The sequence below is a fragment of the Sitodiplosis mosellana genome, unplaced genomic scaffold (genome assembly GCF_009176505.1).
Source record: "Sitodiplosis mosellana isolate CC-2019 unplaced genomic scaffold, AAFC_SMos_1.0 Smas_scaffold_30, whole genome shotgun sequence".
In the NCBI taxonomy this organism is placed as follows: Eukaryota; Metazoa; Arthropoda; class Insecta; order Diptera; family Cecidomyiidae; genus Sitodiplosis; species Sitodiplosis mosellana.
In genome coordinates this window covers 891,105-916,959 of record NW_022595272.1, presented here as the reverse complement: position 1 = coordinate 916,959, position 25,855 = coordinate 891,105, and the positions used below count along the sequence as shown (strand labels likewise).

Sequence of the window (25,855 nt, the reverse complement as noted above, 5' to 3'; positions counted from 1 at the left end):
GCGAGGAAGAAATAACGATGATATGCTCGCAATGAATATTCTGGTGCTTGCCAATGTTTCTTGCTTCTGGCCGAAGAGACAAAGACGACATTGAGAGTACACACACACATACACAATCACAAATTGTGGCGCGTTCGCTTTACTGAGTAGAAATAATAAAAACAAATTGCATACGGATCATGTGTACTTGAATTTTCTGCATGCACAATACTTACGCTCTCTTCAATCTCGTCACAGCTATTGCTGTGTCATGCGTATGCCGTGGCTTCTTCTTCTTCCTTTCTTCTACACCACACTCGACCTCATATATATTATCCAGCACGATTCATTTTCATTGCCATAACTTTCGACACTCTCTCGCACCAAAAATAACCGCACACAAGAGTAGAGCAGAAAAGAACAAACGTATGTTATTTAATGATATATTTATATTGTGTATGGTAATGCCACAGTTACAATGATTTCATTTCGGATATGGAACGAATGTGTAGTGACGATCCGAGTTGTCGGTTGGCTCTATCATAAAATTCTGGATAGAAAAAATGCACATTGCACATATCGAACACTAAGCTTATATGGAGTAAAAAGTGTTTACGTTCGGTTGTACATTTTCGTTTGCTTTTCCAATTTTTCGACTCATGTAATATCTTCTCTATTCCAAGCAGACCATTTTGCTTGTTCAGTATTTGTTTCTGGATTTTAATGATTTTCTCAATTTCGATGCGGTTGTTTTTATAGTAAATATTTTTATTCATACAGAACGAAAGGGAAGGAAGAAAAAAACAACAGTGTACGAGCATGTGGTTTCGACATGGCAAATGCATTCTTTGCACCATATAACAACTTTCGGTTTTCCATAACAAATAACGAAAAATGTTCCTTATTTTGTTTGGCATTTTATGGCTCGCTTTAAGTCGCACCCTACTGAAGTGTCTGCACACGATGAATTTACTCAACAACGACATTGTGTTTCATTCTTATTACATATTTTTTTTTCCTCTTTCTTCGTTTTCCATTTTTAGTTTGAATTTTGATTTTCTCGTAAAATATTGAAAGTCATAAAAAAAATATTGAACTTAAAAAAAAAGAACTCAACCGAATAAATAATGAGCATTGTAACGTGTCTGCTTAGACGGTGTCTTCTTCTTCTTCTACTTCTGCGTAAGGAATTCGCTCGACTTGTGGTATGCCATTGCAAGCGGTCGATCGGAAAATGTTATCAATGAAATTCGGTCCATTTAGCATGCGATGACTGCTCGATGTGGCGATAATTTGCGACCCATTTGATAGCTCGTTCAAGTAAATGATCAACGGCTCGAGATATGGATAAAAAATCAACTGAAAAAAAAACGGACGACACGTCAAATTGTTATGATTAAATATTGATGTAGCAATTGCATTCGGTTACCTCTTCAATGCAGTCAATCAGATAAAATGGAGCTGGACACAGTTGCTGCATACTAATGATGAAAACCAATGCAACGACTCGTCGCTTCTGTCCGAATAAATGGTCGAATTGGTCTTCGCTTTGGTCGAATCGTGCAAAAATATTCAGGCCAATGGCTTCTTGATTTCTATTCTGCATCAATGCATCATCGTTCTCAGCACTTGCTGCTTCGATCAATTGCAACTTTCCTGCACCGCGCGGTACGAATCTCTTGAAATTCGTCGAAAAATGCTTGGCCAATTCATAAAATGTGTTTCGAATTGAAGTTTTGATGCTTGCCTCCATTTTTGCCATTGCCTGTGAAATTTTGCTCTCCATTTGCGTGAGTTCAAATCGACGCCGCATGAAATTTTCACGTTCCTTGGTGAATGTGTCCAGCATATTCAGGTCGAAGTTATCGGTGTTTTCATACGTTTTCAGTTGATAGCGCGCAATGCTCAGGTGATTATCGATGTCTTCCTCAGACATTTGCACTATGTCCGGATTGTGTATGTGAGTTGCATCATATGGTTTTTGTTCCCGTAGCCGAATCAAAGCAGTGCTCAAGTTTTGCACCTGAAGTTTCATATCGTCCAATGCGGCAAACAAATACGTTTGTGACTGTTCCAACGTGATCTTTTCCTGTTCCGAATCTTTCAAAGCCACACGTTTCGACTCATGTTCATTCCGCAGTGCAGCCACTTGACGTCGAATTTGAACCAATTCCTCGGCAGCTTGTCGCTAATAATGAAAGAATTTAAATAAATCCATGATGATTAAAGGAGAAATACCGAACAATTCATTTCATTGGCATTTTCATTGCTTTATCGCAAAAAGAATGATGTTTTACCTTAGCCTCTTCGGATTGCAACAACATTTCCGTTTGTCGATTCAGTTCGGCCAAATTGTCTGAATGTGTCCGTGACTGCTCTTCCAAAACGGAGTATGGGGTCATCAGACTGTTCTCATGATAATCGAATATAGTGTCGCGTTTCTTTTGCCAATTCTTGATTTCGGCAATGACTTGCTGAAGCTCAACTTTCTTCGCAACAATTGCAATTTCTACCGATTCGATTGATTTTGTTTCCCGTTCTGTCAACAATTCCGATTTCATCTCAGTTTCGTAACGATTCTTTGCCTCAGCCAATCCATTCACTTTGGTCTCGTGCTTCTCTAATTCCGTTTGCTTTGTTTGAATGCGCATTTCGCACAGATTGATGGCCTTAGTAATTTGTGCCACAGAAGATTGAACCTGTTGAATATGGCTCATCGCTTGGTGTTGTTGTTCCAATGTTGTACTGGTTTCGCTAATTTGCTCCATCGTTGAGTCCATTCGATACGAATTTTCACTGAGCTCATATCGCGTAGCCTCTTCCATATCAGCCAAATCTTGATGCTGCTGATACAATTCCATCGAATTGATGTCAGTAGCCAATTCTACCCCAATAATCGCACCATTTTCCTCGATGAATCCCGAGTCCAAAGAGCTCACACTTATTGTGTCATTTGACCGATTTGCCATGTCTTTCGGATTTGATGGTGATTCGCAACAGATTTTCTCAAACACTTTCTGAAATTTCGCATCAAATGTTAGACTTGACACAACGTCGTTCTCATCAAATTCATAGCTGTCAATGATGTCGAGTGCGAAGAAATTCACTTCTCCTGGTAAATTGGCAGCATTCAAACGGGACAGAATCTGCGTGGCTGTTTCTGCTGAATCAACGATGTGATAAAATAAGTGTACACCCATCAAATTTGGCAATAATTCGTGCTTAACCGGATCATCACACGAAAAGTTGTCGATAACTCGTCCGAAATAACGACACTTCAGTTCATTCGTCGCCTTCTGCATTAGTGTCTCCATTGACTTGAAGCCGTCGAAAATTGACTGGAAAATGCGAGAAAAAAAGGTTCTTATTGAAAAAGTAAAGAACGGTTTTCTCAGAAGGATTTCGAATTTCGGGAAGAATTAGTTCCCGTTCCAGAAAAAATCTGTTTGTGAGACAACTCTCAAGATAATTCTAATGTTTTTACATTTCATAAATAGATTTTTTCCTTGAATTATTTTTCACTTGGACTTTTTTCTTACGTTTTTATGCATTTTTTATGATTTAGCAATTCATTTGTCTTTGACATTTTACTTACGTTTCCGATTCGTGACCGCAGCTTATCATAAACTTGTTCCAAATTCAGTTTGAGCTCCATCGACTTTTCCAACAATGACTCGTTTTGTTCAACCAATTCGCTGTTAGCAATATATAGACAATCAAATGACATTAGCATAAATTCAACGAAATCGATTGTTAATATCAAACAATAGCGCATCATTCGAACGTCCTCAATAATTTGCTTACCATCTCTGATTTTCCAAATTCTCAAACACATTCTGCTGCTGATAGAATGATTGAGTTTCATCGTCGACGTTCATTTCGGCCAGCTGTTCGTTGTGTTCTGTACGAGCGGTGCTCAATCGTTTCAATTCTTCCATCTCTTGTTGAATTTCGCCTTTTAATCTGTTTACATTCCGATTCTCGCGAGCGATTGCATTTTTCGCTCTCTTAACGAGCACTGAAAGGTGTTCATTTCGTTTGTCAACCGATTGAAATTGTGTACCCAGTCGTTGATTTTGTTGACAATTCATCACAATCGATGCGACTCGTGCTTCCAGTTCGCTCACTTGCTGGTCGATAATGTGTTTACGTTCGGCAATGCGTTCGATTTCGGCATCAATGTCGCCAATTTGGGAGCTGGTCTGGTCGATTTTTTCTCGATACACCTGTCTCATGTGAATGGAAAATTCTTCGTTCAATGAACCCTGCTGGACAAATCCTTGAAGATCGACAATTGTGGCTTCCAGCGAATGTTTTGCATGTTCACTTTGCTCAATTTCTGATACCAGCTGCCGCTCATCCATTCTCAACGCATTCAGGCTATCCGAAATCAATTTAATTTGGCGTCGCACCTCTTTGCTGTTCTCCGCATTTTGAATTATGGCATTTTTATTCACTGCAATGGCGTTCGTCTGCTTATCGATATCCGCTTTCCGCTGTTGAAGCTCAGCTTGCATCTTTTTTATGCGATACAATCGTTTGAAGTGGCCCAGCTCCTTTTCGCGCTTTACCCAATCTTGATAAATTTGCTGTTTTTCATTCGACGCAAATATTTCAAGCTGTAAATTGATTTTCATCAGCGACACATCAATTTTCCGAATTTGCTCTTCGGTCTCTTTCAGAATGCGTATTGATTTATCTCGTTTTACACAAAACTCATCGACGCCACAACAATTTTTTAAGAACTGCAATCGATCTGCGTCATCGCTCAGTTCCACCAGAGCAATGTCGTCGCTGTGCACGGAATACTGGAATGGATACGATGGCGAAAAATTGAAAGTTTGCAGAAAATTTTTCACATCCAAACGTTCGACCAAACCATTGTTGAGAAAATATTCGATTTGTTGCGATTGAATTGAACGACGAAGTAAAATCTTGTTGCCAGTTTGAATATTGCCGAGACTCTTGAAAAATGCTTTGGTGGTGTCATTTTGAACTGAATTTTCAAAGTTTAGTGTCAATTCGACGGAGCCATTGAAATTGCGAAATTCACGAGGAAGACTATTCAGTTCGTTTGAGTATCCTAACGCAAATGTTATGGCTGGAAAAAGCAAAGAAGAAAAGAGAAATTGTGTACATTTTTATTAACATTTGTGGATACTCTACTTTGAAACAAACTTATGAAAATCCAAAAAGAAATGTTCAAAAGTTGAATACAATGGAATTGTGAAAAAAATGCGGAAAAAGTTTTTACCTTTCAACCATGCACTTTTCGAAGTATCTCCAATTAGAATAGCACTTTTAACGCCATCAATTGGCCCCAGCACAAAGTTTTCATTATCCTTTTTGCTATCAACAATGAGCACCTGCAACAGAAGTCACTTTTGTAGTGGATACTTTCGAGTTCGAATAAATTTATCTCGGTTTTAATTAAATTAGAGTTGATTTAATGTTTTCCACCATTTTTGTTACCTTTTCGATCCGCATCTTTATTCTCTTTGAGTTCACTGCTATTTTGCTGCTTCCAATCTGGTGTCTGCTATTTAAATGCCCGTGTACAAATGATTGGTTGTCTCACATCAAACCATATTTCACAACGAAGTGTCGCTTGAAACCGATGCCATCACCATCAGCACCATATGATAAATTTCCGATAGTAACTTTTATCTTGTGTTACATTTGTTTGTGCGACGTGAATAAAATCATATTCCAAACTCCGTCAACAGCACACACACAGTCAGATGCATTGAAATTCAGTCCGAACACAGTAAATATCTGTCAAAACTAAAACTAAATGTTAGCAAAATAGAACGAACACGAACTGCAACCACTGACAATTTTTCATAATTTCACTGCGTTCAAAAAGTGGAGTTGTCTTGGGCATCGAAACATTGTTGGTTTTGACAGTTTTCACCATGCATTCAAGAACAAGCTAAACAAGACTGTTGGAATGAACGATTTGCGTTGGTATGAGTTAATGCAAATATTTTCAACGGTATTTCGTATGTATTTGAGCATTGACCAAGAATTCAAAATTTGTTCATGCCCAGTTTGGAGCATATTTACATATACATTCTTAAACAAGCAGATAGGTTTATTCATTTAATCATCGGACACAAACACATACTTCAAATGCTACTACCACTAGGATATTCCACTAGCGAACGCATGCAAACGATGGAAACATGTTGACTCAACACCAATAAACAATCGAAAAATACTCGAATTACCACTCAAACCTTCCGTGTGACGTGAACCATTCGCATTTATAGAGACTTGAGAGAGACAGAAGGAGGCAGAGCGAGAAAGAGAAATTGAGCATTGAATTCCGGACGATAAACAATTCACGAAGTAGAAAAAAGATTCGTTTTACGGTATTTATCAGATTGCTGACTTTTACAGTCACTGGCAATTATGTTGGGATTAATGCTGAAATAAGCCAAATTTCGAAAATGCGTTTGTTTTAAGCATACAGCATTTATAATGTATTTGTAGACTGTTTGTCTTTCTCTATGAAGAAATATTCCCGTTGAGGTTGAAAAGGCAAGAATAAAAAAACGGTTTTTTTCGGGCCAAAAATTTTCTATGGCGCGACGAAGATTGAACAATCGAATATCAATGCAGAAAAAACTTTTACTTCCAAATGCACCACGGTTTTGGTTTTGAAATTCGAATAAGGCATAAAAAAATGCAAAAAAAAGAGATGAACAAAACCGGTGAACTGGTGGAGAGAAAGAGATGGAAAAAGAGTCAACTTCAAAGACAATGCGCTGTGCTATGTGTGGTTTGGAGCAGGTGTTTGGATGCACTTTTGGCTTCACATCCTTTTTCTGGTTGACAGAAATAGAAAATCTTGCACAGAAAAATGTTATATGTGTCTTTACCGCGTGAGTGAGTTGGTGAGTGAGTGAGTGGCGCACACAACCACAAATGGAATGTCTATGCACGCGCCTATTCTTTCGTAAGAATCTTTCACTCTTCCATCTCTCTCGGTATTTCTGTTTGAAAAGATGCTCTTTTTTGCGCCAGCACTCACTCTCCATGGAGATCGGAATGCGGCGTTTGATGTAATGCACTCGACTGTGTATACTGAAAAGCAGTCACCAGATAAAAGAACACATTGTTGTTGATAATAAATAAAGTGGTTCGTGATGTGCAATACTGACGCACATACAAATTAAAATCGAACTTCATCACCGTCCTCGTTGTCGGCGTTGTAATTTTTTATCGTGTATGAATTCTCTGTTTCCCCTCCGACTATTTTTCATATATCTCTTCTGTGTGTAGAGTAGTGGTATGGAACGAGTTTTTGCGCCTAAATTACATAATTTATGTGCTCTCCAACTATTTTAATGGGATATTTTTCTACAGTCGACTAACCAAACAGGCGAACGAGTACAAAGAGAAAAGCAGAAAAAAGATTGTATGAAACATTCTTGCATTTCGTATACTGCCGACAACTCTTTCTTTTTCTCTTTCGTTGGAAATCCAGCAGCGCTCTTGTCTCTATGTGGTTCGCATTCACAATGCTCTTTACTACATCTTTGATTATTTCCACTAGAAATGACGTTGCTTTAACACAATTATTTTTCGCGATAGATCATACTGAGAGCAACAACTTAATAAAAAAAAAGATACAATGTATAGAAGCAATGGTGATGGATACAGAAGAGCGTACGAAAAAACTGTACGAAATTAATGCCCTTCATCAGGCCATCGATAAATTGAAGTGGTAGTATATCAAAAATAAATTACTATCGCCGATCCAAGTAAACACACACATAATTGCGGCCACTATCATTTTCCAATCACCATTCTAGCCGTCATCGTCGTCGATATTGTCAATAATGATGCTGTTTTACTAGCAGCAAATTATTATCAACAAAATTAATTTCTTCAACTGGTTTTTAACTGGTTCGAACGAATAAAGAAACACACAATTCCGATACGGTCCCTTTGTGATTGCCTTCGTACCGAGAATGGCTTGAGATGTATGGCCACAAAGAACATGGCTGCAAAGACTTTGGTTTGAAGATTGTGGCTAGAAAAAAATGCCATAAATTATCTGTCTACCAATCCCCAAATGTATAATTTATTTCATTTTCATTATTATGTAGAGCTAACACAATTCTCTACTCAAACCCAAAAAAAACGTCGAATCAAGACCGAGAGCGAGAAAAATTGGAAGAGGAAGAAAACGATAAAGAAAAACCATCACAAAAACATTGTCAACTAAAGACATCGCACGAACCATAAATTCGTTGGTGTGCACAGCACCGAACTTTTACATTTCATTCGGTTTAAAAGAAATCACAAGTTTATGCTGATGATGACCCACTGTGTCCGGTGAATAAGAACACGGAAACAAAATTAGAAATGCAAATTAAAAAGATGAATCGTACAGCCTAACACATTGTATAGCCACGTTGAAATGATGATCCTGAAACTGAACCATGAAGACGATTCTAGTTACAGCTAGATCCAAACATTAGTTAATTTTTAATTATCCTTATCACTCATTTGCATTACACTGCTCATATCAGTTTTCTTAAGTTAAAAGCATTGCTCTGTCCGCATCTGAATTTGTGTGTTTGCAAGTTTGTGCAATAAAAACAATTGTGCTTCGTATGCCCTAATTTTACCCATTAATCGAGAAATGTGGAGTCTGTCGTTTCAAGTGGCTCAGTCAAACAAGCGCAGAAAAGAATACACATATACGTGCATACACAGCATGATGCTTGTGTTTGATTAATTTGATGAAAATGCGTATGGAACGCACTCTTTGCACGGCGCCCATTCCGCCACATTTGCTGTCGCACACATTACAAGGTTGAACTGCATTGAAGATAAACAACTTAGCTGTGCACGAATGGAACAACTTAGTCGCATTTATGATGAAAAAAGTTTTTCGCTCGTGCGCTCACTTCAAACAATACCTGCATGGTGTGTATGTGTGTGTACTCCGGCAAAACAATTGCGGTACATGAAGTCGGAAAAACACTTGTCTGCTATGCGTACTTGTGAAAAAATCCCGTGGCAAAAATAATTCATTGAAGAACGTGACATTTTCATCGCCACGAAAAGAAATGCAAATTTACCGACCACCACACACACACACACACACACACACACACCATACCGCACCACATCAAGTCAATGAAAGCGTCAACATTTTTCTGTTGATTCACACGGTTCAATTGTAAAATCAGTATTGTTGACGAGAATAGCTGAGAAAAAAGGCGCCCGTCTCAAACACGATGTTATGCAGAAAAAAAGTTGTAATGGCATTTTTCTTTTCCATCGTTGGCTTTCATTGTGAATGAAATTTTTTCCATATTTTTCGCCGTCAGTGAGATGACACCGTCGTTGTCGTCGCTGCTTTGTTTGTTCGTCGAGTCTTTGGCTAATGCCTGGAAAATCAGAATAAAAAAAGTGCCATGCATTCACAAGCGTCTTGAAGAAGCGTGGAAAATCTTCGCAATGGATTTCTTTTCATCGTGAGCTCTGTGTGTATGTTGAGCATTCACAAATTGCGATTGCGTTTCTCCCGTGTAATTTGCGTATGAATCCCCATTTATGAAATGAAAAATTCCCGCAAAAAAAAATGATATGAATGTACGGCGACAAAAACAGCATCCAATGACAAAATGGAATGAAGTTTATAGAAGATTGTTTAGGATATGAATAAGATAGCATGGAACATATTTATGGACATTCGTTTTAACCGTATCAATTTGTTTTTCTTTTATCTCATTTTAGACTGAGGACATTCAAAAACTACAGTTGATTCCGTTGCAAAAGCCACTCATAACTTCAAAAAATTTGCATGAAAAGCTCATACAACCAGAAAATGATGCGGTGGGTGTATCACAAGCGTTGCACAACAATATCGGCATTGAAAATGTATCATCCGCGAACATTGATGACGATGATGACGACGACAATCACAATGTCGAAAAGCCGCTGCAAAGCGCTCAATCAGCAATCGATTTAGCGAGAGCCCAATTGGATTCCGTGGACGATAACAAACCGCTGGTTACAACAACGACGACAGAGGCGGCAACGACGATAGCAACTGGCAAATTGGCGTCCGCCATAACCAGTAAATCGATGAAAAAGGACATCAAACGAACCAAACGACTCGAGAAAAAACGATTGAAACAACAACAAAAACAACTGAAAAAACTCAACAAGAAAGAAGCAAAGAAGGAGAAAAATAATAACAAAATAAAAGATGAGCAGAAGACGAACAACGGCAGCAGCAGCAGCAGCAACAACAACAACAAACCGAACGAAACGCTTCAATCGAATTTGAAGAATCGTTCGCAATCATTTCCAGAGCCAACAGTGCCTCGGGCCAAATCGAAATCACCCGTGAACGTAACATTTGCGTTCGATACAATTGAAAATGGTAGCGATGCTAATAACCACAATCGAACAACCATTGTGCTACATCATTCGCACAAGGATATCACCCACGACCAGCAATACATCGACGATGGTGGCAATGACAGTAAATCCATTGGCGAATACGATTCATTGCCATTGATTAAGGTCGAGAAATCAGCCGATGTGGACAGTGATTTTGCTGTCGAAACGCGTTACGAGAAAATTGATGGCAATGGTAATGTGGTTGTTGTGAATAATGCACCATTACCCATATCGTGTAGCTCATCCGACAGTATTCCATTTATTGACGATAGTCCAAATCCACGGCGTGCCGCTTCGATTCCCATTGAACCGCACCGAAATCTGCATGACAGCCGCTTCATAACGTTGCAGCCGCGCAATATCGGTGCACAAAGTATGATTTATGCACGAAAACTTGAAAAACCACTGCCCATTGCCTTTAAAATCCCAACGAAACGGGACCAATTCGATAAATCCGCACAAATTCTGTATCAATCGCTCAAGGAATCCATCGACCATCACTTCGATCGAGTAGCACACGTACACAATAAGCTATGTCAAGTTTGCCATGAATTTTTACTCGTTCCGGATGCTGTTAAGGTTGGTATCAAAAATGAAAAACACATCAATTTCAGATAGATTTTTGTTCATTTTATTAATCCTTTTGTTAAAGCCTAATAACGATTAAAGTAAATACTTAGCATTCATGTACTGATTAATAAAAATATTTATTTATTTTTAGTGCCTCACTTGTGGACTGGTTTGTCATCAAAGCTGCACATTGCCGCAGGTAATATTGATTTTCTCGTCTGAACCATTTGGAAAACTATTTTTTTTCAGACTTCTTTGTTTACATTTTCCAATGCACAAATAGTTTCACTCAAGAATTTAACTCAATTTTCCGTCGAGAGTTGTGTCTTTGCTACTTAGACTCAACGCTTTAAGCTTTGGCTCATTCAACAGATGGCGCTGTTGTGAATGGATTCAATTGAGTAGACTTATCCACAACGGTGTTTTTCTATACGATTATAATTCCTCTTAATTCGATAATGATAGAGTCAATTGGTGGAAAGGAAAACATTTTTATATTCATTTTTCCTGTCGCAAATCATTGCCATCACACACACACATCTCATTTCCGATGATCGATCATTATTCATGCAAATGCGAATGATATGCAAAACATTGCCATCATTAAGTACATTGTTTTTCTTTTCATCGTTTGTTTGTTGTTGCTTGATTTGCATTTCTCTCGCAAATCAATCAAAATTATTTCAGCCGAGACATTGTTTATGTTAACACATGCACACGCACACCACATAAATTAATAATAACAGAAAGAAAAATACAAGCTGCACACGAGAAAATAATTGTTGTCATTTGAAAATCACATTTTAATTGCTTCAGTTTTCGCACCGACTTATACTATCGCAAGATTGAGTATGCAAGCAAGAGATAGAGCGAGTGTAATATAAGCCTGGGTGTCTCGGTCGAGTGATTAATTCCATTCTTCATTAGACAGTATGTATTGGAAACAAAATTATGATTAACACTTTGAATAATCACATCGGATCCGCAAGGCATAAACTTGATATATACGTTATCATCAAGAAATCTTGTATTATGTGCATGAGAAAATAAGTTGTGCATATGATTTTCCCGGTTCCATGCACAAAGCACTTGATACTTCATCTTTGTGAAAATCTAATCTCAATGCGATTAAAAGCAAATCGTATGAAAAATTGACTTGGAGCACAAATGTGCGAATGTATTTGATGCCTGAAGTGCGTCTCGGAGGAGAGTATGCGCTCGACACACACACACACACATGGAGATAGAGATGAAAAAATACCAAATGCAATGACAACAAGCAGCCGAGAAATGTTGCAAAAAAAGAAATGCGGATAAAGAGAGAAAATCCGTTTGTTGCGAGACAAGAACCGATATTCACAGTTTCACACTTGCATGTAAAAAGATAAATGTTCTCAATCCGTTTGGACAAACAAGCATCAATTATGCATATAAAAACCGACTGCGTCTTGAGCATAGAAGAAAAACCCATAAATATCCTCGAACGGTGTATTGCTGCACTTGGAATGCGCGGCGACAACGATGACGACGACGAAGACGGCGCACAAACAATTCACCGGGTGAAATTGCTTCATTTGCAAACAGATCGGCAACGTGCTACAATGGGAAATGAAAACGAACGGAACGAGCGAAAAAAAAAAATAAATGCATTAGAATATTTTTGCGCGCGAACCAACGAAGTTCGAATATTTTAACATCGTCAAAAGCCAGAGGGGAATAGTCGTGCGAGTCGACAAGTAAATGGCCAAACAAACGATTTACATTTTAATAGAAATATAAATCATTCGAATGCAGCGTATAAACAAATTACTCCATATGCATGCGCGATTAAAATCGCTTTGTTGACACGCTTTCGCACTACGAATCATATCAATGTCTCTTTCTCTCGCTTGCCGAAATGTTTCAATTTCAAATCCATAGTGCTTTATTAGAATAGATAGACGATTTTTGTTCGCCTAACGAACACCACTAACAGCTAGCAAATTTTCTCAATAAATGTTAAGTGTGAAAGAGATAAATAACAACGAAAATTATCTCTCTCGAGATGGGAATCGAAGTAGGTGGAAATGCATAGCAAGCGCATTCGTTCGTTCCTTTGCGCTCACGACTCGCAGTGATGTGATCGGAGAATGAATCGTCAGCGCATTTTGCAAATTGCTCAAACAATATTGCACTCTCATAAATTAGACATTCAATCGCGCACCCATATCGCATCGTCATTTTAAGTGGCTGTTTGGCTGTGCATGTGTGTGTGTGTATTTGATTATCATTTGTCTCGGCAAACGAGTGATAGAAGGAGCGAAACGAACTCGTACGAGCGTTGAATGCAAACGATTTATTTTTTTGGTACGTGTTTCCGGAACATTCGAATCGATTGAGGCATGTTGAAGTCTTCAGACTTAATCAGCGATGGAAATTACAGCTGGTTTGCTGGTTTTGCTCACTCTCTGTCAATGCATTTCACTTTTTCTTCTTGCCGATTTGATTTAAATAGAAAACGCAGACTCGGTGTGTTTTTTGGATGCTGTTTCAAAATTTACAGCTAAAGTTGAAGTTGTTAATCTTAGCCGGGGCCGAGAGCGAGTAGGCGAAGAATGCATATGACGAAGTGTAACGCTTCTTGCTGTTTAGACTAATGTCTATTGTCGGTGTGTATGTGTATGCTGTGTGCGAGCACAAGTTTCATTTGCTATGCTCCATGACATTTTCAATGGTTTATTTTTACTGCTGAAATTGCGTGGCCTCATTATGTATATATCTCGTTTTGATAAATGTGAGCCAATCGTGCAAATCATTATGCTCGCCTATCAAAAGCTTGCCTTTGTAGCTCGATTCATTTCCATTTTGGCTTTTTTCTTTCCTCTTCTCCTCCACCGCCACCAAAACCACTGCCGTCATCGCCACCACCGCCACCGCATTCTCTTTCGCTGCCTCTGCGGCTACAGGAATTAATGCACGGAAATATTGACTTTATCGTACGTTCGAATCTAAAATGAATACGTCGCATCGCATAGGGGAATCGGGTTATTTATTTATCGTCACCGTTTAGCTTTTAGCGCTTTTCTACTTCGAGTGCAGAAAACTAATCGAAATAGATAGAAATTGCTATTTCGAGTGAGGCATATTCCCGATTCGAGTAAATCCAAGCACATTCCAAAAATCAATTAAAACCAACGACAGATTATCTGCTCAAATGGAGTGAAATTAAATAGTCACGAATCCTTATCAATTAATTCGAGGATTGAGCGTAAAGGATGAACAGAATGAAAAAAAAATTCGGTGCGCCATTTGCTAGTTAATTTTTATGGTTCTAAAAGCGATTCCATGTCTTGCAGCTGCCGTTGCTGCTACTGCCGTGGCACTCGATGATATCGGGCATTTATTGATGATGGCTGCGCCTTATCCTCTGCCCCAATTCCAATTCCGACCAATGCCGAAAGAAAAGAATACTTTATTGACGTTTTGTATCGTTTTATTCTTCTTTTGATTTTATGGCAACCCACTTTTTCCATTCAGATAAAACTTAAGCGCCAATTTTTATACCCATTCAATAAAACTAAAGACCGATTTTGTTTCATTCACTCTTTTTAGGTAAGAAAAATTAAAACCATAAAAAGCGAAGGCTTCTGCTTGATTACCTCAAATGAGGTGCTGTGGTGAATTGAATCCCGAAACAAACGAATCGAAAGATAAAACTGAATTATAGTGGTAGGTAATAATTCAAATAATTGTTTAAAAATTACACTTAAATCAATATGCCAAAAAATGAATGATGAAAAATCTGGCATCAATTGCGTGTTTGTGTTTCGGAAAAAAATGAGACAAACCATATCATGTCGGAGAGGTAGTAAATATTGATAACAAAAGATTACGAGTTGTTCTGAAATTTTGAAATGCAGCCACGATAACGGTAAATATGAATATGGCATAAATGCCACGAAAACCAACATTCAAAGAGCTCGTTCACTCGCTCGCTTGATTGCTCGCTCTCGCGCGCGCTCTTTTGTTACTATCGTATCGTTAGCAAACAAAACACAGCGTATTATGTGCAATACAAAAACTCATCAAATATGTAAAAAGCATCAAGCACAGGAAAAGTCGGTTGTAGTTTTGCAAAATTGAATAGGGCACCAGAGAGAGAGAGAGCGATATATTTAGCGTGTGTATGTGCCGCGTATGGCAAGTTACAAGTCACTAAAAATTTTTCGTCTATTCAGTTCAATGGCGATGTCTATTGGGTAAACAGTTTTTAGTTGATATTCGGCGCCCTTTGGGACGCGTATAGCGAATAATTCGTTGCTTTCATATGTTTCGATTCAAATTTTCAGCAAAGAGACTTGAACACATTATCAGCACGAAAGTCACATGTGCCTGCATATTAAAAAAAACACGTAAGTAGACGCGAGCGTCGTTGGCTTGCGCTCGTTATTGTTCATTTAGTAATGAAAAATAGAATCGAAGTCATGTTGTCACATACATATACACACGGCACTTTATTCGCACAACCACTGCATGGCTTTGAAGGTAAAACGAAATGAATGGCTTACAGTATGTATGATGATCTTGCTGTTACTGCTTCGCTCTATACGAACGCGTACCGATGTCATTCAAACGACTCTATCTAACACAGAACTTGGTCGTTATTGTAGAAACGTGCTCTGTGGCTCACACACACACACACAATGTGTCACACATACATCCATCGATAAAGACGAGCATTGAATTGGTTTTCATTGTGGAATTTAATTCGCTTGAATGATCAGTTTACTACGCGCTTACTCATACCATCACATTCACTCGGCAACTTCCATTCCAGTTTTGGAGTTGCTTTTGTTTACATTTTTTTTCGCTTTTGTCGTGTGTGTGTGCTTGGCGTTTACAGCGTTGTTGTGCGGCCTGTGTTTTGTTGTTTACTGCTTGTTTGCGCAGCAGCCGCCGCTAAATTCGTATTCAGTCGATGGCTGACATCGAAGTCGAACGTTGTGGTTACTTTTATTAGAGAATTATTTAACGCGCATTTCGCGCCGTGTGTGCCGATTTGTTTTTTTTTCTTCTTTTCGTATATTCTCTCTGTCTCTTCTACACCGAAGTGATATTTTTTCCGTTTGTCAGTGTGATGTTTGCGGGTGCGCACCCATTTTTACGTTTTTATTTTTGTATGTGGCCGTTTACATGTTTTGTGATAAGCCGTGCGAATACAATACATCATCGGTCGAGTACCGATGTATGTGACACGGCTTTAGATACTTGTTTACTTTAGTTTACGTTATTTGTTATCAGCGTGAAGACCTGAATACTGTACTGTTTTTTGCGTTTTTTTTTGACAATTCAGTTGAAAAATACTGAAAAACAGCTAGATAGAACAGTCAAGTTTTTCACTCTGTCCAGAATCAGTAAATACTCTATCAATTCAGTACGAAGAATTCGGTTTTTTTTCTTCTCTCTCTCACATGAATAACCATTGTGTGAACGATTCGAAAACAATTAGTTTCGACGTATATTTCCATTGTGTTGATCTTGAAATGAAACTAATAATAAGGTCGTTCGATTGAAAGACGTCGTTTATCGTCGAAAAATTATGCAACACTCGTGACTAAAGCCTCGCACACCGTATAATAATTGTATCGAAGTGATAAATTTATTAGTTTTTTTTTCTCATTCCGGTGATTGTATTTATAAATTTTGGTATGAAATGCAGTGTGTTGTTTCGTCTAACCTATCGCAAGTGATTAGTTAAAAATCAATCAATCAAGAGTTTTGTTAAAAATGCGGTTTTGATTTTTTTTTTCTCGTCATTGCCTTCTACTTAAGCCGCCACCGTACGTGAGCGGACTCAAAAATATTTGATTAGGAAATCTAATTGAATGGTTAACACTATCGCATTTCGACCCAAAAACGAAATCGAAATCAGTGAGACGAAAGAACGAATGAACGAACAGGAAAAAAAAACATGAAACGACAGCGAAATTAAAAAAATTCGTTAAATATTTGAACGGCGACTAATCTGGGTGTTTAATGTGCTCTCAATTTTGTCAACATGGTCGCTTTTTTAGTCTCCGAGTGAGCGTTTTTCTAAAAAAAAAAAATTATTTATAGAAAATTTGCAACGCTTGCGATTGGGTTTTAACGGTTTGTCGTGTACTCAATTGTGTATTGCGCGCGCGCGAATTTAACAACAACATAAATCGGCCGCAACAAATCGACTCACACAAGTGTTTTCGGTTTTGTGTGTGTTTTTTATTGAGATGAAACGGCGAAAAAACAACAGCATGAATACCTCAACCGACCGAAATAAATTTAAATAAATATTTGCAATTGATTTGAAAATGCCGGGCTGCTGATAAGAACGCTGTTTTTCTGATTCTTATTTCGTGTTTGGTTTAAGATTGCGATTTTAGCACTTTTTTTCTTCTTACTGCGCTTGTGATTATTGTTTATGGTGAGTACTGTAGCAAATCGAATGGAAGTAGCGTTTGTTTACGAAGATGGTTATTTACGTGATGGCGAAAAATGCGAAGAAGTTATCTGTGGTGACTCATTTGCAAATGCCCAAAGACCGCAGTTTCCTTTCACTTACGTTGAAAAGAGTGAAATTTCGAATGTGCATTTAATGGCTTCGGTTGATAAAAATTAACACATGAAAACACCACTTCTCCATGGTCATAAAATACGATTTTGAGGGAAACTAGATCTGTTATCGGTTGAACAGAGGAACAGAGTGTATCGTTGACTCTCAATCCGAATGAAGCTGTTGCTTCATCTTTCATCTTCTGTAGCATTTGTGTCTGGCATGTGTACGAATTTCATTGTGGTTCGATCCTCGGCATTCCTTTGCAGTGTGGCTTTTTTTTTTTGTTAAAGCCGAGCGGATTTACTTATACAGATTGTGTTGTTTTTCTACTTTTTTTATCTCGGAAAGAGGAGAGGAGGTGATTATACGCCCATCATCATGATTTCATAAATTCATACATTAAAATCGCTGCGAAACACTTTACCGCATATGTTTGAATTATGAAGTACATTGTCGCTTTTGAGTTGTGCAACGTATACACCGTACAGTACACACGGGCCACATGTGTAACAACGATGATAATTCATTGCAACTCTCTCATTCTCGCTCGCTCGCTCGTTGTACAAAAATGAAAGAATAATATACGATACATGCTTATTAAATTATTCAATGAATGAATTATGTTACAGAATTTATTGGATAGATGCATCACACTGAAACGATGAGCCGCTGCACTTCGTCGGCATACATTATTCAGATTGTTGATACACATTGAAAGGCATGTACTCTCCAGCTTATCGTTTTGATTCAATCGAAATCACACACAAACACATACTCACAAAAGTGAGACACGTTGATAAAAAAAAAAGCCACGGGAACAAAAACAAACGTTGAAAATGACGGAATTAGGCATTATTTTCGAATCGTGGCCGCACCTTTTGGTTCATTCTTCTGAGACATCGTTCGAATGTTCCGCATAAAATGCAGTGCACACAAAATTTGTGTTAGATTTTCTTGAGCAATAATAATTACACGGGCCCACGCGCTATCACAAAACTCACCTAGTCTCTCTATCTCTTGTTTGGATTGAAATGCGCGAGGAAAAGGTGAACACTGCTCGTTCACTGAATACACAATCGTCCGAGTTCAGATGGCTGTTTAACCAGAATGTTAGCTAATAAAATCGAATTCAAAGCTATTCAAGACCTGATCGCACTGCCGGTTTTCAAATGCGCAGTGCCCATGCTTCACATTGTGAACGAGTGACCGCATGCATCATGGTGTTATAAATTCAAATACCTTTTCATCAAGCATCGCCTACTCCATGTCAAAAAAAATCGCATGTGGCTACCCAAATCGAGAGTTGTGCAAGCAAGTGCTAACCATCGAATTCATTTGTCGACTGCTGTTTATGCCGCCATAACATAATGGACTGAAAGCCGTTTTCTTCTGGTTATTTTATGCCCATCAAATGGTCGTACATTTTGATCGACATTTTTGTTGAAACGAAAAAACATTTACAATAAACTCCATTTACTCAAGAAAAATGTTGAACGTTTTTAGTAATCAACCGCGTGCGGTGCAGTATAAACATTTTTCACACATAAATTCACACGAACATGCTGTAAGAATGAACAATACGCATGTGGCACACGAACCGAGCGCAGTTCATGACTGAATTATTATGATCCGATGAAAAGGGAATGAAGGCAGTTGAATTCGAATGGAGAACACACTGAACGGAATTAATACAGAATATGCATTGATGTTTAACCCGTCACTCAAACCGATATTATTTTTTTTTTTGAAGAATTCGATATGCACCATTTTCAAGCGAGACCGACGTTTCTCGGCTCTCAGTCAATGCTATCATACTAATTAGCACTATTGATCTCGCATGTGTGTGAATTATTACGCGTTTTCATTTGCTACCTGAATACATTATAGAACACATCACATTTGATCTAAAATACAATGCGATCGCGTACATCTCGCGCGATGGGCACATGATATTTTGTAGTGTACATTTTTACTTGCCGATTTTTTTTCGAGTTCGGTTCAGCCAATTCAAAGCATGAAAAATCGGATGGATTGACTTGATTACTATTTTACACATTATAATAAAGGTTATTATGTTTTGCTCGCAATTTAAGAATTCCAAATCGACCATAACTTATTCGTTTGGCAAAAAGGCAATCTGCACAATTAATTTTAAGTACTTTTTAACAATAGTCACAATCTGAGTATTAAAAACCACATATACGAAAAACAATTGCAAAAATGAGCGAATTGTATAGTAAATCGGTGTAAATTTGAGTTTACTTCAAACGAAACCAGAATTAATTAGCGAAATCAAAAGAATAATGGCATTTTGGAAAGCCGAAAATGGAGTAAGTATGCTAAAACATATTAAATGATCGGACAAGGTCAGAGTATTTTTCACTTGGAAACAAGAATTGTTGAATCACTACTTCTAAACATTTCCGTCTTGCACTCAATTGTTCGTCCATATTCTGATGAAATGTGCCTACATTTGCAAAATGAATATTCGCTATTTCATTCAGAAACAAATGGAAAAGACGAAAAATGCTCGACTCGACAACAGTGCGAATTTATCAAGTTATTATAGGCATTTTATGTGTTTGCTCGCGATATTTTGTATTTGAATTCCGATCGGGCGGCTTCGTCATCAAACTAATTATACCCGGATTTCGTAATCAAAACCGGCTGACGCCACATTTACTATATCATTAACGCCATTGGCGTTGATAGTGACTTCAATTTTGATTTATACATCATCAATGATAATGACAAACTTCAATATTTGGTGAGATTTCCATCAAAAGAAGGCCTCTCTATCAATCTATTTGGAGAAGTGTTTGTTTTGAATTTTCACAACAAATACTGTAAATGGTGTAAAAAAAAAAGAAAAAGGTGTTTTAAATGATTTCGAAAGGTTTAGATGACAAACAACGCCTACGGCTTAGTTAGATGGGATCAGTGTCATTGGAGCACATATGTGATATGAAAGCACGAAAGCTAGTAGAAAATGAACAAGTAAAGAAAAGAAATATTTCCTTCGCACGCACTCCATTGGCACCATTTTTCATCGTTCAGAACAAATGATCGGTAAAATGATGACGTGCACTCCTCCACATTGACGCTGCACCTTTGTTTTCAATTTTGGCAATAAAACGATAACAATCGTTTTCTACCTACTTTCCATGGTTTTTCGTCGAAAATTGAATATATGCCAAAGGTGCAAAACGATATTTCCATGCTAAAATATGCGATAGCACAAATTCGCGCTGCCTGCAATAAAAGAAGGCTTTCCAAGAAAGATAATAATGAGCGGGCGAACATAAAATCATTGGAGAAATGTTATCGAAAGCCAAGGTCTTCTAATAAGGAAATTAAATTGGCAAATAAAAATTCAAGTATTCAATTATCATTTCCCCATTAGCGATTTCCGAGCTCCTCTTATATCGTCTGAATGCTGGTCATTTGTCGACATAAAACTGCGACCATTCGTACAGCGATGATTTCATGCATTGAGATATTATGAAAAGAAAAGAGGACAGACAGCAATTGCAATTATTCGAGTCGTATTCATTGGTCATCATTCGCGGTTGAGTCTTTCGGCTGACATTTATTATACATAATTGGCCAATGGTCACTTATTAAAATATGTAATAAATATTTTTATAAAGTCATTTGCATGCAATGTCTTAATGATAACCGAGCGAGTGGCTGTGAGTTGTGTGATTACCAATTTACATGTCAAACCATTCTTCGTTCTTCTTTTGGAAACGAGGAATGTCCATCTTGAACCGCTCCTCGGTTCGGACTGTTATTTTGTTTATTCCTTTTTCATTCAATCGACAGCAATATATACAGAGAGAGCCACATGAGATAGCATATTTATGATCACATGACTCGCGATGCATCTCGCTTGAAAGAGATGGACAAATACATTTGTGAATGCTTTAATCGCATAATAATGAAATTATGGTTCGATATTGATTGTTTGCGTTTTTCCCGTTCTCGAATTGGGAATCTGTCGAACGATTAAATAAAATTGTTCGGCGTGGCATAACCAACACACATACACACACACACACACACACACCACATGAATTATGTTGTCTTCGAAGTGGACATGTCGAATGCTGAAGGGAACAACAAACCAGAAACATCGCATTAAATAAAAATCATGCTAATAATGGTTACGATGTTTAAACGCATCCAAGTTAAACGCTCCGATATGCTTAAAATCGATATTTCTGATGCCCGTTGTGTGTCTGTGCCCATGTATGTGTGTTTGTCTTCGCCTTTTGCTTTTGGTCAGACAGCGAGCGCGCAGTTGAAGAACCGATGTTTTAAACTGCATAAATTAACCGTAATTTATAAACAAAATCCAATATCAAAATAACAAGAAGAACACACGCAGACGCCAATTGGCTGAAGCCAGTCGAATGAGAGAGAGAGAGCGAGAGAAAAAAGAATCCAAACAGAATAGAAAATAAGCTCGGGCATTTTAAAATCGTGCACATTTTTCATTGTGTCGACAGATTTTGAGTTGCACTTGTCGATATGCTTAGTTCTGTGGTGATCTATTCGTCTGATGCGCACACATAGAATCAACATTTGTGTTATTTTTGTACGCGTTTCGGGCATGATCAACAACAAAAGTTTAGTTTGCCCCGAAATTCCGTTAACGAGAAAATGAAAATAGAATATTTTCTCGGTCTCAATTACGGCATTCACAACAAACGCAATCTAAACATTACATGTATTCAAAATCACCGCTGGAGATGGACTTCTCTCTTCTCATTTACTCGAAAAAGAAAATTTGAACATTCGGTGAAAACATTACGGTTGCTATTCATTCGAGGGGGAGAGCATACAAACTAACGCAAATCTCCCATTACCACTAACCGCCAAATGTGCATCGTCTCAAATTTATGTTAGCGATCATCATTCTGAGGCACCAGAAACCAGATTCACGTGAATACTGCAAGTTTTACCATTTATTTAAATTAAAAATGTGTCTAAACGGTGAAGTTGGGCTTCAAACGACGGTTCGAATTAGTTTTTGAAAAGTTTAGATCATGTTTGTTTCTCAGTCTTCTCTCGTGTAATAGAATATGCGCCAGTTTCAAGATGTTGCCATTTTCTCGCTCGGTTCACTAGAAATTGGTGCATTTATTTTCCCATATTCATTTAGGATATGTTATTCTTGTTCGTTGCCTGCCCGCTTAATTTCGACGTAATTTTTCGTATGGAAATGCAATATTATTATTATTATGCATGCAAAACAAAAACAAATATATAATCGATGTTTGTGTTTGTTCGACGGTTTCTCGTTACCACTCAATGTGTTGTACCATGCGAATTTTAACTGAAACCATAAAAATTTACATCGCGAAAACATTGGTTCGATCATTTGATGACGTTTTGTCCAGGCTTGCACTGCATTTATGCGCGAGATGCATAGATGCGTGTGTTTGTGTGTGGCGAAAAGTTTGCATCATTTTCCCATTCGCCGAGTGAAAAACAACACGCAAAACACACACACACACACACACCAGACCAAGCCAATTTCATAGGAAATGCAAATAAAACCGTAATTTTTCTGTCATGAACCATTTCAGATGATTTGAATATGGTGTGCCGTTGCGTTTAACACCGCTACGGTCGCTCGATTGTCGAGCTGTCGAGAGAATGAACGGAGAGCAGCGAAAAAGGAATAAAATCGATCGCATGAAATGGGAATCCACATCGAACAACCATTTATAATGCGATAAAAAAGAAATGATGCATGTTGTTGTTTTTATTTTCTCAGTTATTGATGAGCCCTTTCAAATCTCGCGTACGAACTATCAATTTCATCATTTACTCGCTGGCAAACATCATTGCCTCGATCGTTTGTGTGATTCCTTCTACGTATTAACATTATATGCTACAAGGAAACTCTCTTCTTTCGTTTTTTTTTCGTACCATGTTTGACATCATAAAATGCTTTTCGATGTTTGCGAACAACGCGCTTTTTTTAACGGTTTCTCATGTAACGATATTTTTTTTCCAAAATATTAGAATCGGTTAACTATGGACAAATCCCGTGAAGCCCGTTGCGGTTGTGACGGTGTGAGAGAATTAAGAGCGAGCGGCAGAGAGATTTGCAATTCAAATTGTGGAAAATTTAATGATTTTGATGGTAAATCGAAACCTGCCTTATGGCGTTAAAATTCACCATTTTCCCGCACACTCATTTTCCGTCGTCGTCGTCTTTGGTGAAATTGTAGCTATTACATCGCACTAACAATATAATAAATTGCACATTTTTTACATTCTGTCAGCGATGCTCCACATAATAAATGTGCAAACATTCCATTTTGTGTTCGTAATCCATGTAATTTTCGAAGAGCGGTTCCGTTATATGAAGCGATGACGGCGACGGCGACAGCGGCAGTGAGGTTTTTCGGTGCAAGAAATAAATTGCGGCACTTTCCGTTTTGTAGCCCCCCCCCCGTATAATCTAGAGCACCATATTGCACATTCACAGTCGATATGATGCGAATTATGTGACGCAAGCAAACGAGCACCGCACAAAAATGCACTCAATTAACGGTTGAATAAAAGAAGTGAAATGAAAAAAAAAAAACAATAGCTCGATTGTTGCTGACATATTAAGTTCGGTTTTATTCTCAAACAAACAAATATCTCTTTCATATTAAGTGGCATGTAATTAAAAGCATAAGTAGAAAATGCCCTTGCGAAACGTTTCATTTTCAGAGATTATTGCTCTCGCTTTACTAGCTGCAGCCACTAATCACTTTTTAATTCTTCATTTTCGGTCGTCGATTTTTCGTTCAAAATAAATGAAGTTTCATTCATAACTCAAACTGCATTCTATCGACTTGAGAATACAATGCGACCACTGCATGAAATTTCGATGGAAAAATTATTTGGTTTTCATCATTTCGAATCGATCCACACAATGAAAAGAAATGAATGAAGCTATTAAATATTTGATTCTAGCAATGTCATGGTTCAATTGTATTTGGTATTCAAGGTAATCGTTCATTTCCGCACCATTAAAAATAACCAATTAAACGACATAATCGCTTGTGAATTAATCGATTTCGATGAGTTCTGTGGTGTATGTGTAACACGCGCTCCATCCAATAGATGGAACACACACACGACGGGTGCATAAGCCATTTCATCTGAAAATCGATTGGAATGCTTCATGTTTTGCTATTCGAAATACAATTACATAAGTCCAATTGAGCTTGTTACGCTTGCCGCATTCGAATCGAACTGTCGACTTCGGAACGTCCATTGTTACCAGCAATTGTATTCGATCTCAAAAGCATTTTAAACACTGAAAACCGAAGCCTATTCTCTCACACTCTCGATCAAAAATAGACTCAGTAGCACCGAAATCAAAACAAATCAAAGATTTTCCATTCGAAACACTGTATTGCTCGCTGAATGTTTATTTGTTCAAAGTGCTATGCTCACCAAAGAAAGGCCCGCATCCAATTCGTTGCACTTTTGAACTGGCTACAATTAAATTGCAAATGCAGAGCATGCTGCGTTTCGAAACGGAAAGAGCTCGCGCGTCTGTAGCACATTAAACGCTCGATTGACTCTCTCTTGCTTGCTCAGTTGAAGCACCTTCGCTCTCATGCTCTGCGTTCTGGCTGTACAAAACATGTGCAACCCAATCGAATGAAGGAAGTAATTAATTCCTGGAGTGTTTATTGCTAAATACAAACTTTAAACACTCAAGCGATGGGTAGCTAAATACGTTTTACTTTCCTAATCCACAATATCTCTGTTTTATGTTACATTCATCACTGCTTGCGTTCCACGCATCAAACTAATTCTCCAAAATCGATTGTTTTCATATACAAACTCGTTACACACAACTCGGGCGCCTCATTTGAGCACAATAGAACGTTGGGCCACAGTTTCAACAATTCAAATAAATGAACGTCAATCAAAAATAGATATGGAAACAAAGTCACACATTTAATTGTTCGCTTTATTCAATAGAAGCAAAATGCACTTTTCTCTCGCTCTCGAAAAATGATACAATTCGATGTGACATTTGTTGAGAACGCACACTTGCCGGATTCACTGTGCTTACATCATAATCGAAATCAATTGATTTTAATTTGACGATGACACGTTTTGTTTTTCGACGAACAACGACCGGCCGATCGAATAATAACAACAACAACAAAAAAACTCCTTTTAACTTACATGCACGAAAACAGTCAGCGGCAGCCAAATTGATAATTGATTATGAATAATGTTTGTCATTCAAAATGTTTGTGTGCGACAAGATAGACA

The 25,855-nt window shown here is 37.9% G+C and overlaps 3 protein-coding genes across 9 annotated transcripts in view; 2 read left to right on the top strand and 1 right to left on the bottom strand.

The window, feature by feature from the left end:
* The window catches only part of LOC129569179 (BTB/POZ domain-containing protein 3-like), a 62,465-nt gene extending 40,545 nt beyond the window's left edge, over positions 1 to 21,920 (top strand). The window contains exons 2-4 of one of the 2 annotated variants that reach the window (XM_055447783.1): positions 9,739 to 10,989; positions 11,132 to 11,179; positions 14,572 to 21,920. In XM_055447783.1, coding sequence (XP_055303758.1) covers positions 9,739 to 10,989; positions 11,132 to 11,179; positions 14,572 to 14,640 — 1,368 coding nt within the window. In that variant the 3' untranslated portion in view covers positions 14,641 to 21,920. Of the gene's footprint in view, positions 1 to 9,738; positions 10,990 to 11,131 lie in introns of both variants that reach the window. The other variant, XM_055447782.1, reaches the window with a different exon arrangement.
* Positions 727 to 5,896, bottom strand: LOC129569177 (structural maintenance of chromosomes protein 3-like). The gene is made up of 8 exons (XM_055447779.1): positions 5,815 to 5,896; positions 5,452 to 5,763; positions 5,234 to 5,345; positions 3,784 to 5,080; positions 3,575 to 3,674; positions 2,277 to 3,317; positions 1,409 to 2,167; positions 727 to 1,338 (listed from the first exon to the last, which is right to left on the bottom strand). Exons 2-8 carry the CDS (start codon positions 5,464 to 5,466, stop codon positions 1,129 to 1,131), a joined length of 3,534 nt encoding a protein of 1,177 aa, XP_055303754.1. The 5' UTR covers positions 5,467 to 5,763; positions 5,815 to 5,896; the 3' UTR covers positions 727 to 1,128.
* Positions 15,985 to 25,855, top strand: part of LOC129569175 (probable serine/threonine-protein kinase ndrD) — a 102,251-nt gene continuing 92,380 nt past the window's right edge. For all 6 annotated transcript variants that reach the window (XM_055447772.1, XM_055447771.1, XM_055447769.1 and 3 more), the window contains exon 1: positions 15,985 to 16,106. The gene's annotated coding sequence lies outside the window, so the exon portion shown is untranslated. The remainder of the gene's footprint in view (positions 16,107 to 25,855) is intronic.